Raw genomic sequence first — 13,851 nt, 5'->3', positions numbered from 1 at the left:
GAGGACTTCCCACATGCCAAGAATTGTATTTCATAACACTATCACAAACTTCACTTTTACTTGTAGCCTAAAAACGCTTTCCCAGTTTTTAAAACCCGTTGAGGTACTTTCTAATTCGCAAAAATCCAGTTACATCACTGACAAATTTAAATTTCAGCATCAGTGAGAGCGGAAATATGGTACATAAATTTAGCACGAATTTAGAGGCACATGGCCAAAATGTGTAAGAGCTCAAATATGCCACTTGGCCTAGATCAGGACAGTTTAAGGTTCCAATGGTTGTTCTGTATATGAAGTGTCCTTTACTTTCTTTCTTTTTAAACATCATTGCCTCATAACGTCCAATTCAGCCTCGAATAGACTTGCTGAGTGTTAGGCTCTTGCTATTCATTCAGCCCTTCAGCCTGGTAACTATGGGCATCATGCATAACTTGGTAGACACATATTTAGGTCATTTGATACCTCCCTCTCGTCAGCGGCATCTAGCACAATAATGCTGGTATAAGCTCTCCCAACAGGATGGGTCTGAGAGGCTAAGCAAGCTGCCAAGTAAATTCTGAAAAACAAAAATTAATAAACCATATGCTGTTCAGTATAAACAAAACATAAAAACAATCATCACCGAGTCCTATTCAGCCACTAGGTACTTAAGCGGCCTCACATAGTGTGTTCCCTCATCTGTAAAATGTGAGCTGAACTAGACCAAACTCTGAGGATTCCACAATGTTACTGATGTCAATTGTGTGCGTGTGTGATCTCAACCTTAAAGGCATCAATTTTCAAGTCTCTCAATGTCTGAGGGTGGCAAACATCTTCCCATCTTACGCCCCACTCTTCAAACCTGTCCACATTCACAACATGCTGACCCTCCCCAACTACTAACTGTCACACAGGCCATTGCTTCCATAACCAAAACATCTTCCCCACCTATTCTCCATCTACCAAAATCTTATCCTTCTTTCAAGGTCTCAGGAAAGACCAGTAGTATTTCAGTAGAAACTGCCCCGTGAAGTACTTCCATCATCTCATGACTGTACATGACATCCCAGCTAAGCATTATGGCACCAAAACACAAGTCTCCGATTTTCTTATTGCCCAACCCTCTAAACAGTGGATTCTTAAGCATTTGCTTGGGAAAGATACCATGTACGTCCAATAGGAGAAAGAATGTATGGTGCTAATTCCAGTATCAACTTTCTAATAAACCTCCAAGAGATTAACAATCTACCACAACACTGACTCTTATTCATTGAAAATGGAGGCAATTTTGAAGTCATCACCTCTAAATTAATTGGTTTAAAATGGGATTTGGACAAAAGAATCAAAATTGATCAATAAAAAACCAGAGCTAGGAATCAGTAGTGTTTCTACCGTTGACATTGAATGTTACAAAACATTTCAGGGCATTTCAATTAGCCTTGTACAATGCTATGATTTAGAGACACTGGCCATTTATTTACACCATGGAGATTTCAAAATGATCAAAGACCTAGTTAAGGAATTATTGAAGACCTACTTCAGAAAATTTACGATCACTTAAATAATTCCCCACTGTTTTATGTAAAATGTCACTGTTTTATTTTTAAGGCAAAAATTTAGCCTTAGTTTTATGATATAATTTTAAAGGAAAAAAGTTGTATACTCAAGTAATTCAAAGTTTTAATTTCAAAGTGAAAAATGGATTTTATTCACTCATCTATCGAACACATTTACCTAACCACTACAATGTGCCAGGAAATATGTAAGGCACTAAAAATATCAAATGAATAAGACAGACCCTACTGTGCAATTACTTTGACTATTATTGGGTAACATCAAAAATAAAGAATTTCAGGCGCACACAAAATAATAATTTTAAACCGTAGCCACACTTTATAACTTTCACCTTTACCTAGCTGAGTTATTTTTTCCTAAAAACCAGTACTACCACCACCACCATCTTTATGAAAAGAAATTCTAAGCTAGGATGATGTCTCCTAAAACTCTGGGCAAAATATTCCTCATTCCTCTGAGAGCATCCTTACTAATGCATTAGCGTCTAAGCTCAGGACATAACGTTTTATTCATCTTCATGCAGTGCTTGAACCATAGTATGTAGTCAAGAAACGCCTCTGGGATTAGAAGCCCCAGACTTGATGCACTATATAGGTAGTATAAATGAGTTGTAGTGTTTGAATAAAACTGAAACTATTTTGACTCAGCATCTCAGTTTTAATGTAATATATAAAAGTCACCAAAAGTGAAGAAACACTGGAAAACAGTAAAGAATAATTATTTGCTAAATCAAAATGACAGAAAAATACCTTTCTTCTTCTTAATTTCCTTATTTTCTTCTTTCAGGGTTTTTTCCCCCCCAAGTTGCCATTTTTTTCTAAATCATTCATTCTATTTTTCTTTTTTTTTCTGTTCCTGTGACCACTGGAGCAATGTTAATGCAATTCTGAATTCCAGTAGGTGTTATTTCAACTCCAGGTCCCAAATGCATCAATTAAACTGGGTTATAGCATGGAGAATACCAAAGACAACCACATATTTTAACTTGTTTTTGTTAAGATTTTATCAGGACCAAGCAGGTTATAACGAAAGTTCCGGTATGCTGAAAAACAAATTATGTGGAAGAGGCATGAACATGTTACAGTATTAAGGAGTTATTAACAATGAGTAACCGAAATCCTTTTCCACTGAAGGCTAAAAACTTTCCATACTCACAGGGCTTCCCTGGTGGCGCGGTGGTTGAGAGTCCGCCTGCCGATGCAGGGGACGCGCGTTCGTGCCCGGTCCGGGAGGATCCCGCGTGCCGCGGAGCGGCTGGGCTCATGAGCCATGGCCGCTGAGCCTGCGCTTATGGAGCCTGTGCTCCGCAACGGGAGAGGCCACAACAGTGAGAGGCCCGCGTACCACAAAAAAAAAAAAAAAAACTTTCCATACTCACAAGCAGAATCTAGACATTCTTGCTTAAGGTCAATTTAGGTGTGGTATGGACCTAATTACAAAAATAAAGTACTTATTTTCAGAACTTGCTGTGAAAGTTCTTTATAATTTCTCGCTAACAACTCTGTCCTTGGTCAACTATACAGACTAAGTGGTATTACACAGAAATATGTTCTAAAACACAGGATTCCAATATGAATGGGAGAATGTTTCACCCTTAGAGTTTGCACATATTTTGGTTTGTAAGTATGTTAGCTAATATATTTAGTGCCCATTTAACCTAAGCTGGGATTCTGGATGCTAACAGTTAAAAGATGGGACTGCATAGGGCTATCCAAGGTACTCGTCTATTGATGATGAATTACAAAACAACAGGGAGTACAGGGTCACAGGAGTCAGAGCTGGGCTGGCAAGAAAATCAGAATACACTGGACTTTATTACTGACAGATCAGTCCAGCATTTAAAGAAACAACAGCACTCTCTACAATGATACAAATAAGCTTTTTACATGACAAATAATTTCCTCAATATTGTTACAAGTACTCTGGTACCGCCTTTAGGGTTATCTGAAAGAATAAAGTTTCTATTTATATAGATATATTCTCTAGGACTTCTCTAGAAATTAAGGAAAGAATAAAGAACATAATAGCCTATTATCCCTATAGTTCATTTTATTATTTCTGAAGATATTTCTAGAAACTGCAGGAACAATTTATTTCCATCTGTTAAAGTAGCTTTGAAAACAAACCAAAGAATTGTATTGAGGGACCCGAATGAAGAGGGCGATAACTGGCAGTCTACACCATTTACTAATGTTTAAGGGTGAAGCTGCACTCACTAAAGAGTAGGCATCAGGTTAGATAGCCACCATCTATTTTACTTCTGTCCATTAATATTTCCCAATTGATCAAAGCCCTGCCTATTAGAAAGGAGACCTTCGATGACATCTTTACTACCACACATGAATTAATTGAAAAGGCTAGGTTATATTCTCACAGCTCATAAAAACTGCACTGTTAAATCCAGATAACACTACTACGTTTATATTATAAATTGAATTAAGGTCCAGAAAGTTCAAACAATATGTCCATGATTATACAAATATATTTTTCATGTTTTAACAATAACAACAAAAAAAGCTGGAGGAATTGTATTATCAATTTGTAGAACCAGAATAAAAATTTCCACCTCAGGCCCTCAGTCTAGTGTTCTTCCAATGTAGCACGCTCATGCAGTCTGACATCAAATCGGTGTTACAGATTTTAATTCACTTGGCCAACCTCTACACATATATAACCAAAGGTGCTATATATAAAGGAAATGATATATAATGACAGGAGAGATGTAAAGAAATAAATAGCACTGTTTCTATCATATTATACATCAGGAAACATACAGGAAAAGTTTAGAATCTTCTTGTTTCCCCAAATAAGTTTAAGCTTAAAGCAAAATTTCTGACCTTCACATTTGCATATCAAATAGTTAAGAACATCTTTATTAAAGTATGCATGAGACTGTAATCTGCAGCTTTGTAAACATGTCTTTCAAGCTTGCTTATTTACTATTCAACCATCCTAGATGGAAAAGACGTTTATGACAATACTAATACTTTGTTGGGCCAGGAGGATGAATTCTTCAATGCTTATCAATTTAGTTCTGTATCAAAAGATCTTTGAAGGCTTCCCTGGTGGCGCAGTGGTTGAGAGTCCGACTGCCGATGCAGGGGACACGGGTTCGTGCCCCAGTCCGGGAAGATCCCACACGCCGCGGAGCGGCTAGGCCCGTGAGCCATGACCGCTGAGCCTGCACGTCCAGAGCCTGTGCTCCGCAACGAGAGAGGCCACAACAGTGAGAGGCCCGTGTACCGCAAAAAGAAAAAAAAAAAGATCTTTGGAAAAACAAAGTGCAAAACAGCATATATAGTAAGCTCCTATTTGTGTTAAATAAGGGAGCTATAGTCATTTCTATATGCACAGAAAATTACAAGGACACGTAAGACATTCTAACAGTGTAATGATGAGAAAATGAGACAGGCTAGTGTAGGAAAGAAATCTACTTTCACTATGTACTCTTTGGTACTGTTTGAACAGTTTTTTTTTTTTTTTTTTACAACATTCATGAAATACTTTTTCAAGTAAAAGAAGACCTGTGACCCTGATACTATCACCACTACAAGACACACAGTATGTTCTTGACTCCCCCACTCAAAGGGTTAAGAGTCACATAAATGATTAATATAATTTTAAATGTCCAGATTCACTCTAAATAAAAACTAATGTTTACTCCCCAATTCTATCTTTATATTAAAAACAAACAACAAAAACAATTAAATTGTTCAACTTTTGGACAGAGGTATATATATTAACCCTGTGTGTTATTTTCACGGATAATGAAGTTCAAGTGTTCACTGGTATTACTGCTTAAGTTCTAAAATCCTATAAAACATCTCCCATTTTAGTCTTCTATAAATAACATAAAATTTCAAGTTCATAAGAAATTTTCTACCATATACATTATAGAGATTTCAATGAATCCTATCTCAACAGAAATAAAAAAGTATGTAAATATATAAACACAAAGTAGAATGACACTGCTTCTAAAAAAAAACAGAAAAGGTAATTCAGTTTTAATTTATTTTCATCACTTGTTCTTCATGATCCAGATATTTTAAAATGCAATGAAAATTAACTTTCCATGATATGTCAGGGACTGGCACTAAAAAAACTTTCAGACTGCAAATGAGTTATACAAATGAAAATATCAAATGGAGATCCAGTTATCAAAATGAAAGCACTCAACATATTAAAAGTTCACAATTATTTGTTTAGAGCACATAAAAAAGTCAGCTTGCTAACCAACTGTTGTGATTTTTCAAGAACTACTGCAGAGGTTTGAAGAAAATAGATTTATTAGTTAACTTATAAAGAGATTAAAAGAGCTTGAAACAAGTATTAAAAAGAAATTTGTGCCTTTATTAGAATGGTGTTAGGCTTTAAATATACCAATTTGGGTAATCAAATTATTCATTTTTTAATAAGAAATGACACTGCAGAACTGGAATACTGGTCCAACAGTCTTGTCTTTACTTTTCCTTTAAAGCGAGAAACAGAATGCAAGTAATCAGAAAGCACTAGCAGGCATCAGTTAATCCAAGATACTAGCTTCTTAGTTCCAAAAGCACTTGCAAAGAAAACCACTGGGGGGCATAGGGTACGGAAGCACTTCCTAATAACTGGAATCCCATGAGTGTGTGTGTATGCCAAGTCTCACAGGCTATTTTTTGTATTTATCCTTTACTTGGTCATTTTTTTCCCTCAAATACTAGTTTTTCTTTGACTTTTTTTCCTCAAAGTATAAAAAGTATGAAATATAAACAAGCTCTTGCATTGCACACTTCAGAGTGTACAATTCAAGCATTATAGAGCTATCTACATACCGATGAATCCCATCAAATCTTGGATAATTCAATAATATACAAAATAGCAGGGCACAGAAAGAACTAAAACCCACTTCTTTTTGTTACACGTTAAGATTCAAATATTCAATCTAAAGAAAAACACTTAATCATTTTGGCTCTCCTCTACATTCGCATGTTGATATACTTATTAAAATATTCCTGTATAATTATGTTTGGTCTTATTATTTCAAGTCAGGTTTACAACCTCAAAACCAGCCATCCAGACAAAACAGGTAATCAGAAAGATTATTTCTTCCCCACCTCCCTAACCCCAATAACTATGAAGCCAATTTTACGACATGACTCCAAACACTGGATTGTGACGACAAATGCTAGGTCCAATTTCTTCATAATCCTTTTTGGTGTGGCATACTTGGTAGAACTCAGGCTGCAAATAAAAGCATATATTTTTGTAAAGGTCAAAAATTTACCACTTTTCCACATGCTTTAAAATAGATTTGTTAAATCTTAAATGTTTATTATTAGTCCATTCATGGTACTTGAACAAAGCTTAGAAATTCTAGCAACCATGACTCAAAATCAGCTTTAAGTCTATAACCAAAACTGAAAAGGAGCATTTAACTCGAGTCCCTCCATCCCCCTCCTCAACACCTGTTTCTCCTGGGATTTTGAAATTCTGAGGAATGGAAGGTTGAATCTCAAATGCTCAGACCATTCTGTTGAGGCTTTCCCACATTGTACAGTGAATCAAGAAAAGCAGCAGCATTAATCTAAATTACAGATAAACTACTCCTAGTCATGCTACAAAAACTTCTAGATTAACCTGTTTTCCTCACTCACGGTCTGGTATGGACAGACTGTTCCATGCTCTGTTATCTCATTTCTCAAAGGGCAAAGTTTTTTTTCTTTTTATATCTTTATTGGAGTATAACTGATTTACAATGTTGTGTTAGTTGCTGCTGTATAACAAAGTGAATCAGCTATACATATACATATATCCCCATATCCCCTTCCTCTTGAGCCTCCCTCCCACCCTCCCTATCCCATCACTCTAGGTGGTCACAAAGCATTGAACTGCTCCCTGTGCTATGCAGCAGCTTCGCACTAGCTATCTATTTTACATTTGGGAGTGTGTATGTCAATGCTACTCTCTCACTTCATCCCACCTTCCCCTTCCCCCTCTGTGTCCTCAAGTCTCTTCTCTACTTTTGCATCTTTATTCCTGCTTTGCCACTAGGTTCATCAGTACCATCTTTTTTATATTCCATATATGTGCGTTAGCATCTGGTATTTGTTTTTCTATTTTCTGACTTATTTTGCTCTGTATGACAGACTCTAGGTCCATCCACCTCATTACAAATAACTCAGTTTTGTTCCTTTTGTGGCTGAGTAATATTCCATGGTATATATGTGCCACATCTTCTTTATCCACTCATCTTTCAGTGGACATTTAGGTTGCTTCCATGACCTGGCTATTGTAAATAGTGCTGCAATGAACACTGTGGTACATGTGTCCTTTTGAATTATGGTTTTCTCAGGGTATATGCCCAGTAGTGGGATTGCTGGGTCACATGGTAGTTCTATTTTTAGTTTTTTAAGGAACCTCCATACTGTTCTCCATAGTGGCTGTATCAATTTACATTCCCACCAACAGTGCAGGAGGGTTCTCAAAGGGCAAAATTACACACTCAACTAGCTTATACGGCACAACTGAAGACAATTCAAATTAAGGAAGAAGATAACTTTTACCTCTTATTTTTAAATGGTTTTCAATCCAAGGTTGTATAGTTTTCAATAATTCAGATAAAAGTTCTTACATTTTGTTTAATACTCTGTGTACTACAGGATAAAGCACCATTATTTAGTAGGCTAACAATGTTAAAATATCTTTTAAAGGGGTTTTAAGATGTTTTGGTTTGGGGAGAGGGATCTTAGTAATTCCCTTTATTCAGTTTAGAACATCATACTTCCTGTGTGATGAAACGTAACTCTTAATGCTTTTAAATATTTGCACAGAAAAAACAATGACCTTCTGATATCTGTATTACCACAGGGTTAAAAAATTTTTCCCTACAGATAAATTTTAAAACTTTAAAGGCTCACTCTAAAAAAACAAACAAAAAGAAAATAAATCCAAATGAATTCCACTTTTTAAAATACTGTGTACATTTCTATTCAATCACTTCCCTGAACAATATTATATAAAAATTTAAGAAATTCCTCTTGTTCTTTTAAATTGTGTAAGTACTGATAAATTCTTTTATCTTAAAAAAAAAAATCAAATTTTAAAGTAAGCTTCATCTCACTTACTGTGGAAGCCAGCATGGATCCTCCAAACCAAACTGCATATCGCTGCATGTGGTGTGTAATGACTTGTACATCAATAGGTTTTGGCTATAAGAGACATAGTAAGATCAGTTCAATGGTAAATTCATACAACAATTTCTGTATCATTTAACCTTAGATGTACATACTCAAAAATAAGTAAATAAAACTTTAAAAGATGCAGGGGGAGGGGTACACATGGCAAAACAGAATACAACAAAAACAAATTAAGCTAATTTTATTATTTTTCTAAAAACATAACCACACTGCAGTGAGGGAAAGGAACTAACCCAGGTAACCTGTGAACACAATATTATGGCTATGTCCTCAGGCTTAAGATAAAAACTAAGCAAACACTGAACTCCAGTTAGCGGGTCTATTTCTCACAGTGGTACGGATTAATAATTCTGAAACTACGATATATGTATTCCAGGATTGAGCACAAACAAATGTATTATAGAAAACAGAAGCCAGGTTTCTCACTGTCTGGGAAGAACATTACAAATATAGGAAGGTAGAAGGCTAGAATGAACCTTATGGTGTTCTGGAACTTGCGTTATCAGTATGAATCCATAGTTTTTAATTTATATAAATAGAGCCAACTAGATATAGATGGATACTCACACGTATCCTAGCTCTGACTGCCAAAAAGGCCTAGAAGCAGTGACCCCTCAGTAGCAATGAATATACCTAGTGTCCAATTCTTGGTGGTTGTTTTTTTTTTAATTGAAGTATAGTTGATTTACAATATTGTGTTAGTTTCAGGTGTACAGCAAAGTGATTCATATATATTTTTTCAGATTATTTTACATCAGAGGTTATTATAAGATATTGAATATAGTTCCCCATGCTATACAGTAAATCTTTTTGCTTAGCTATTTTATGTATAGCATAAAACTTTGTTTCTTAATAGCATTCTCCACTAAAAGGAACAAGGGTGCATTGAAACAAAATGGCTGATTACAAGACTGGAGAAGAGAAAGTACAAGATGAACCTGCAATATGTTGCTGTTCCAGAAAATAAGGAAGTACCTGAAGAATACTGGGGCCACAACAAAAGGAATAAAAACCACCTCTGAATGATTCCTACTGGCCAAGTCTGAGAAAATTTGAGCATCAAAATTAATAATTGTATAATGATATGTTGATATTATATCACACTGATATTAATGATACAGCGTATAGAATAACTGAGAAATCAGGAGTTCATAGATATAACTTAATGAATGAATGAACGAGGTGGAAGGAAATACTCTTCCTTCCAGTAAAGTGAGACTATAAAACATAGAAGAAATGACAGAATTTGCAAAATACCATTTGGCCGCTACCACAGTAATAACTATTTTAGGAAAGAAAAATGGATATTAAAACCAGTGGGTGAGAGTTGGATGAAAATCAGGATAGTTACATAGTCTGAAAGTATCTCCCCATAAGATTCTTATTAAATATAAAGGAAAAAATAACTTTATAATAGAGGAACCGGACAGACACTTAACCAGGTGATCAAAGTTAGCATATGGGACAAATCATATCATGTGTCTAGTGATACAATGCACTAAAAAGAATACAACATCACTTCTGCGGTATTACTGCCAAAAATGCAAAATCTGAACCTAATCATTAACAAAACATCAGACAACCCCAAACTGAGATAGATTCTGCAAAATAAGTTGCTTGTACTCTTCAAAAATATTAAGGTTATAAAAGATAAAAAACACGAGTACTTTTTCCAGATTAAAGGGAAATGATACCTAATTCAAACATGTGATCCTGGATTGAATCTTAGACCAGGAAAAAATAAAATAAATGTATTTTTTTCCTTTTTCTATAAAGAACAATAATAGGAGAAATTTGAATCAGGTCTATAACTAGATAAAATATTGTGTATCAAGGTTAATTTTGTTGATAACTGTAATGGTCTATTTTTAAGAAATACACAATAGAATATTTAGGAGTAATGGGCCATCATATCTGCAATTCATTCTCAAATAGTTCAGAAAAAGGTATATGTGTGTATTTGCATATAGACATATATTTATAAAAACAGAATAATAAAACTAGTATAAAATGCTAAAATTTGGGGAATCTAGGAGAACAACGTATAGGAATCTTCTACTAGATTTTGCCAAGTTTTTTAAAGCATGAAATTATGTCAAAATAAAAAATTTTAAAACTTAAATGTCATAAAAAGATCTGGCTTTTTTTGTTTAAAAAAAAAGCTGTTTGGCTGCCATTTAAAATTGGATTGACAAGAAATAAAGCCAGATTTAAATACAAATACATAAAGATGTTATGAAGATCTATAAAAATGACTACTGAGTAAAATAAAAGGGAAGGAGGCAGAGTACTCTAGTATACAGGTTTTTCCTGCCTCTCCCATTGCAGAGCACAGGCTCCGGATGTGCAGGCTCAGCGGCCATGGCTCACGGGCCCAGCTGCTCCACGGCATGTGGGATCCTCCCGGACCGGGGCATGAACCCGTGTCCCCTGCAACGGCAGGCGGACTCTCAACCACTGCGCCACCAGGGAAGCCCTCTCATTTCTTATTTAGAAATATACAGGCTTAAAAATATTTTAAACATTTTTACTTTACTGAAATATTGTTTTCAAAAACAGCATTTCTTTTGTCATTTCATGTATCTGTAATGAGTCATTACAAACTAAACAAGTACTTTTTACTGTACTCCAAGGGATAAGTTTAAGATAATCAAAATTTAGGGGCTGAAAACAGTCAGCTGTCATGCAGTTTCTCAACAAGCAGCAATACAAGAGTGTTGTAGTTTACGTTTAAGTAATTTTGAGTGACTGCGGTAGTCTCAGATGAAGCCCTCATTCTTGGTAGTTTTCCAAGTTGAATAAAATGTGTTTTACTTAGCAACATGCCCTCTGAATCAATGTTTTCCTTCAATATCCCACATTTAACGAAAATGAAACAAAATTTACTGAAATTCTGTCTTATAAATACATACAGCAGTCATCTGAGAATTTAAGGCTAATTCTGACCTTTTGCCAGCAAGCCCAAAATTACAGGACACGTAACAGAAAGGTTGTTTTGCTGAACCACCAATTTGATTTCACACTAATGAGGCTGTATGGGAGAGGCTAGAGTCTGTGAAAGCAGGCTTGACCACACAACCGCCTCTCTCTCTCAACTCTGCTTTGCTGTCCTGCTGTAAAAGGTATTTAAAATTTTGTGGACCCATAAAGAATATTATTGCTGGAATATGCAAGGAATCTACTATATATAAATTATCTGTTTGAGACAGATATCAAAAAAATCTCTCTCGTGGCTATAACCAAGAATATTTTCCAGAAATGTAGGTAATATCCTAGAGGAATGGAATGACCGAGAATATCATGAATATGAATCTATAAAATTAACCACTTTCCATTAGAATACCTCAGGTTCCTCTTATCTTTCTAAATAAAAGAAAGTTGGCAGACATTTTGCATTCCCAATATAATAATCAAGGCACCCTCAACCCTCCCACCAATAACTGAGAAAACCAACCTTCAATCTACCACCACTCAATTCCTCACTTAATTTCAGCCTGGCATCTACAGTTCTTTTCAAATCTCTTTGCAAGCGACGTCCGAAGTCCCTGAACATGGTTGAACCTCCAGAGAGGACAATATTCTGTATTAGTGGACAAAATAAATAAATAAATACAACTTTTATGTAAGAGAAAGAAGAAAAAATTTTAAAGATAGAAGAAACGGTACTAAAATCCTATTATACCCCTTTGAAGAGAGGTGTTTTAAAATTTACATTCACCAAGAGAGAAAACAAAGAAGTTTTTAAAAAGTATGACCTAGAATAACAATTTTGCTGTAAATACTGACCTTGTAGAGAGGACGTCTGACATCAATAGGACAATTCTGAATTACTTCATCTACAACTTCTGAGATAGGCTGAGTAAAGTCTGGATTAGCAAACTGAAAAGTAAATTGGACATATGACAGAGATTAGACCACTACTGACTTAAATATCACAATAAAAAATTAAGAAAGCTTTCAGTTCAAAAATAAAAGGACTTCTAAAAACCATAAATTCTGGTCTCTGATTCAAATTAAAGACACTGAAATCAGAGATTTCAGAAGAAATCAAATTAAAATAATGATCATATATACCATTTCATAACCACCAGAATAGCAAACATGTAAAGCCAAACATACTATGAGCTGGCAAAAATCTGTGCAACACTTTACAATGCTAATGAGAATATACATTGATATAAACACTCTGGAGAACAATTTGGCAACATCTAATAAAATTTAAAATGTACCACTACTAACTCCACTTCTTATAACAAACCCCAAAGAAACTCCCACACATGTGCTATTACATAAAGGCATAAAATTATAGCAGCTTTGCTTCTAAGAGTAAAAACAACCCAGAAGTCCACCAGCAGGGTATGATATAAATAAAATGCTGTGCCATCAATCCTCATTATTCATGGATTTGGTTATCTGCAAATTTGCCTACTCGCTGAAGTTATTTGTAACCCTGAAATCTGTATCTGCGATGCTTTCACATGGACATGCGCATGTGCAGAGCTGCGAAAACTGGAGCTGACATTCACATTCACAGCTCAGGTGGAACCAGGCAACGCTCTGCCTTCTTGTTTCAGCTTTTATACTACAAGTAAGTCTCCTTTTCATGATCTCTTAGTGCCACAGTTTTCCCATTTTTGTCGGTGATTTTGCTGTTTAAAAATGACCCCCAAGGATAGTGTGAAGTACTGTCTGCTGCTCCTAAAGCACAAGAAGGCCGTGATGTGCCTTATGGAGAAAATACAGTGTTAGATAAGTTTCATTTAGGCACGAATTATATAGTGCTGTTGACCCTGAGCTCAATGTTAATAAATCAATAATATCTATTTTAAAATGTGTCTTTAAACAGAAACACACATAAAACAAGGTTACGTGTTTCAGTGACAAAAATGTTGTAGTCTGAGCCTCACAGGACCCTAACTCTGCATTTCCCTTAGGAGCAGTGGCTCAGCATTCACTAATTCAGTGTTTACAGCAACTTTATATAACATCTACTGTGAATAACAAGAATGAACTGTATTATTCACAGGATGATATACTCATAGTCAAAATAAACAATTTCCAAATAGTGACACGCATTTTTTTAAACTTGAATGATTCCATATATGCAAATTTTTTAAAA

At 35.3% G+C, this 13,851-nt stretch overlaps 1 protein-coding gene across 1 annotated transcript in view; it reads right to left on the bottom strand.

The window, feature by feature from the left end:
* Window positions 1-5,546: 5,546 nt before the first annotated feature.
* The window catches only part of ACTR3 (actin related protein 3), a 57,802-nt gene continuing 49,497 nt past the window's right edge, over window positions 5,547-13,851 (bottom strand). The window contains exons 9-12 of the mRNA XM_082659059.1: window positions 12,519-12,611; window positions 12,187-12,312; window positions 8,661-8,744; window positions 5,547-6,777 (exon numbers count right to left, since the gene is read on the bottom strand). Coding sequence (XP_082515185.1) covers window positions 6,682-6,777; window positions 8,661-8,744; window positions 12,187-12,312; window positions 12,519-12,611 — 399 coding nt within the window. The 3' untranslated portion in view covers window positions 5,547-6,681. The remainder of the gene's footprint in view (window positions 6,778-8,660; window positions 8,745-12,186; window positions 12,313-12,518; window positions 12,612-13,851) is intronic.

The sequence above is a fragment of the Grampus griseus genome (genome assembly GCF_964374135.1).
Source record: "Grampus griseus genome assembly, chromosome: 7".
Classification (NCBI taxonomy): domain Eukaryota; kingdom Metazoa; phylum Chordata; class Mammalia; order Artiodactyla; family Delphinidae; genus Grampus; species Grampus griseus.
Note: the sequence above shows the minus strand (reverse complement) of the source record. Positions and strands in the feature narration are given on the sequence as shown.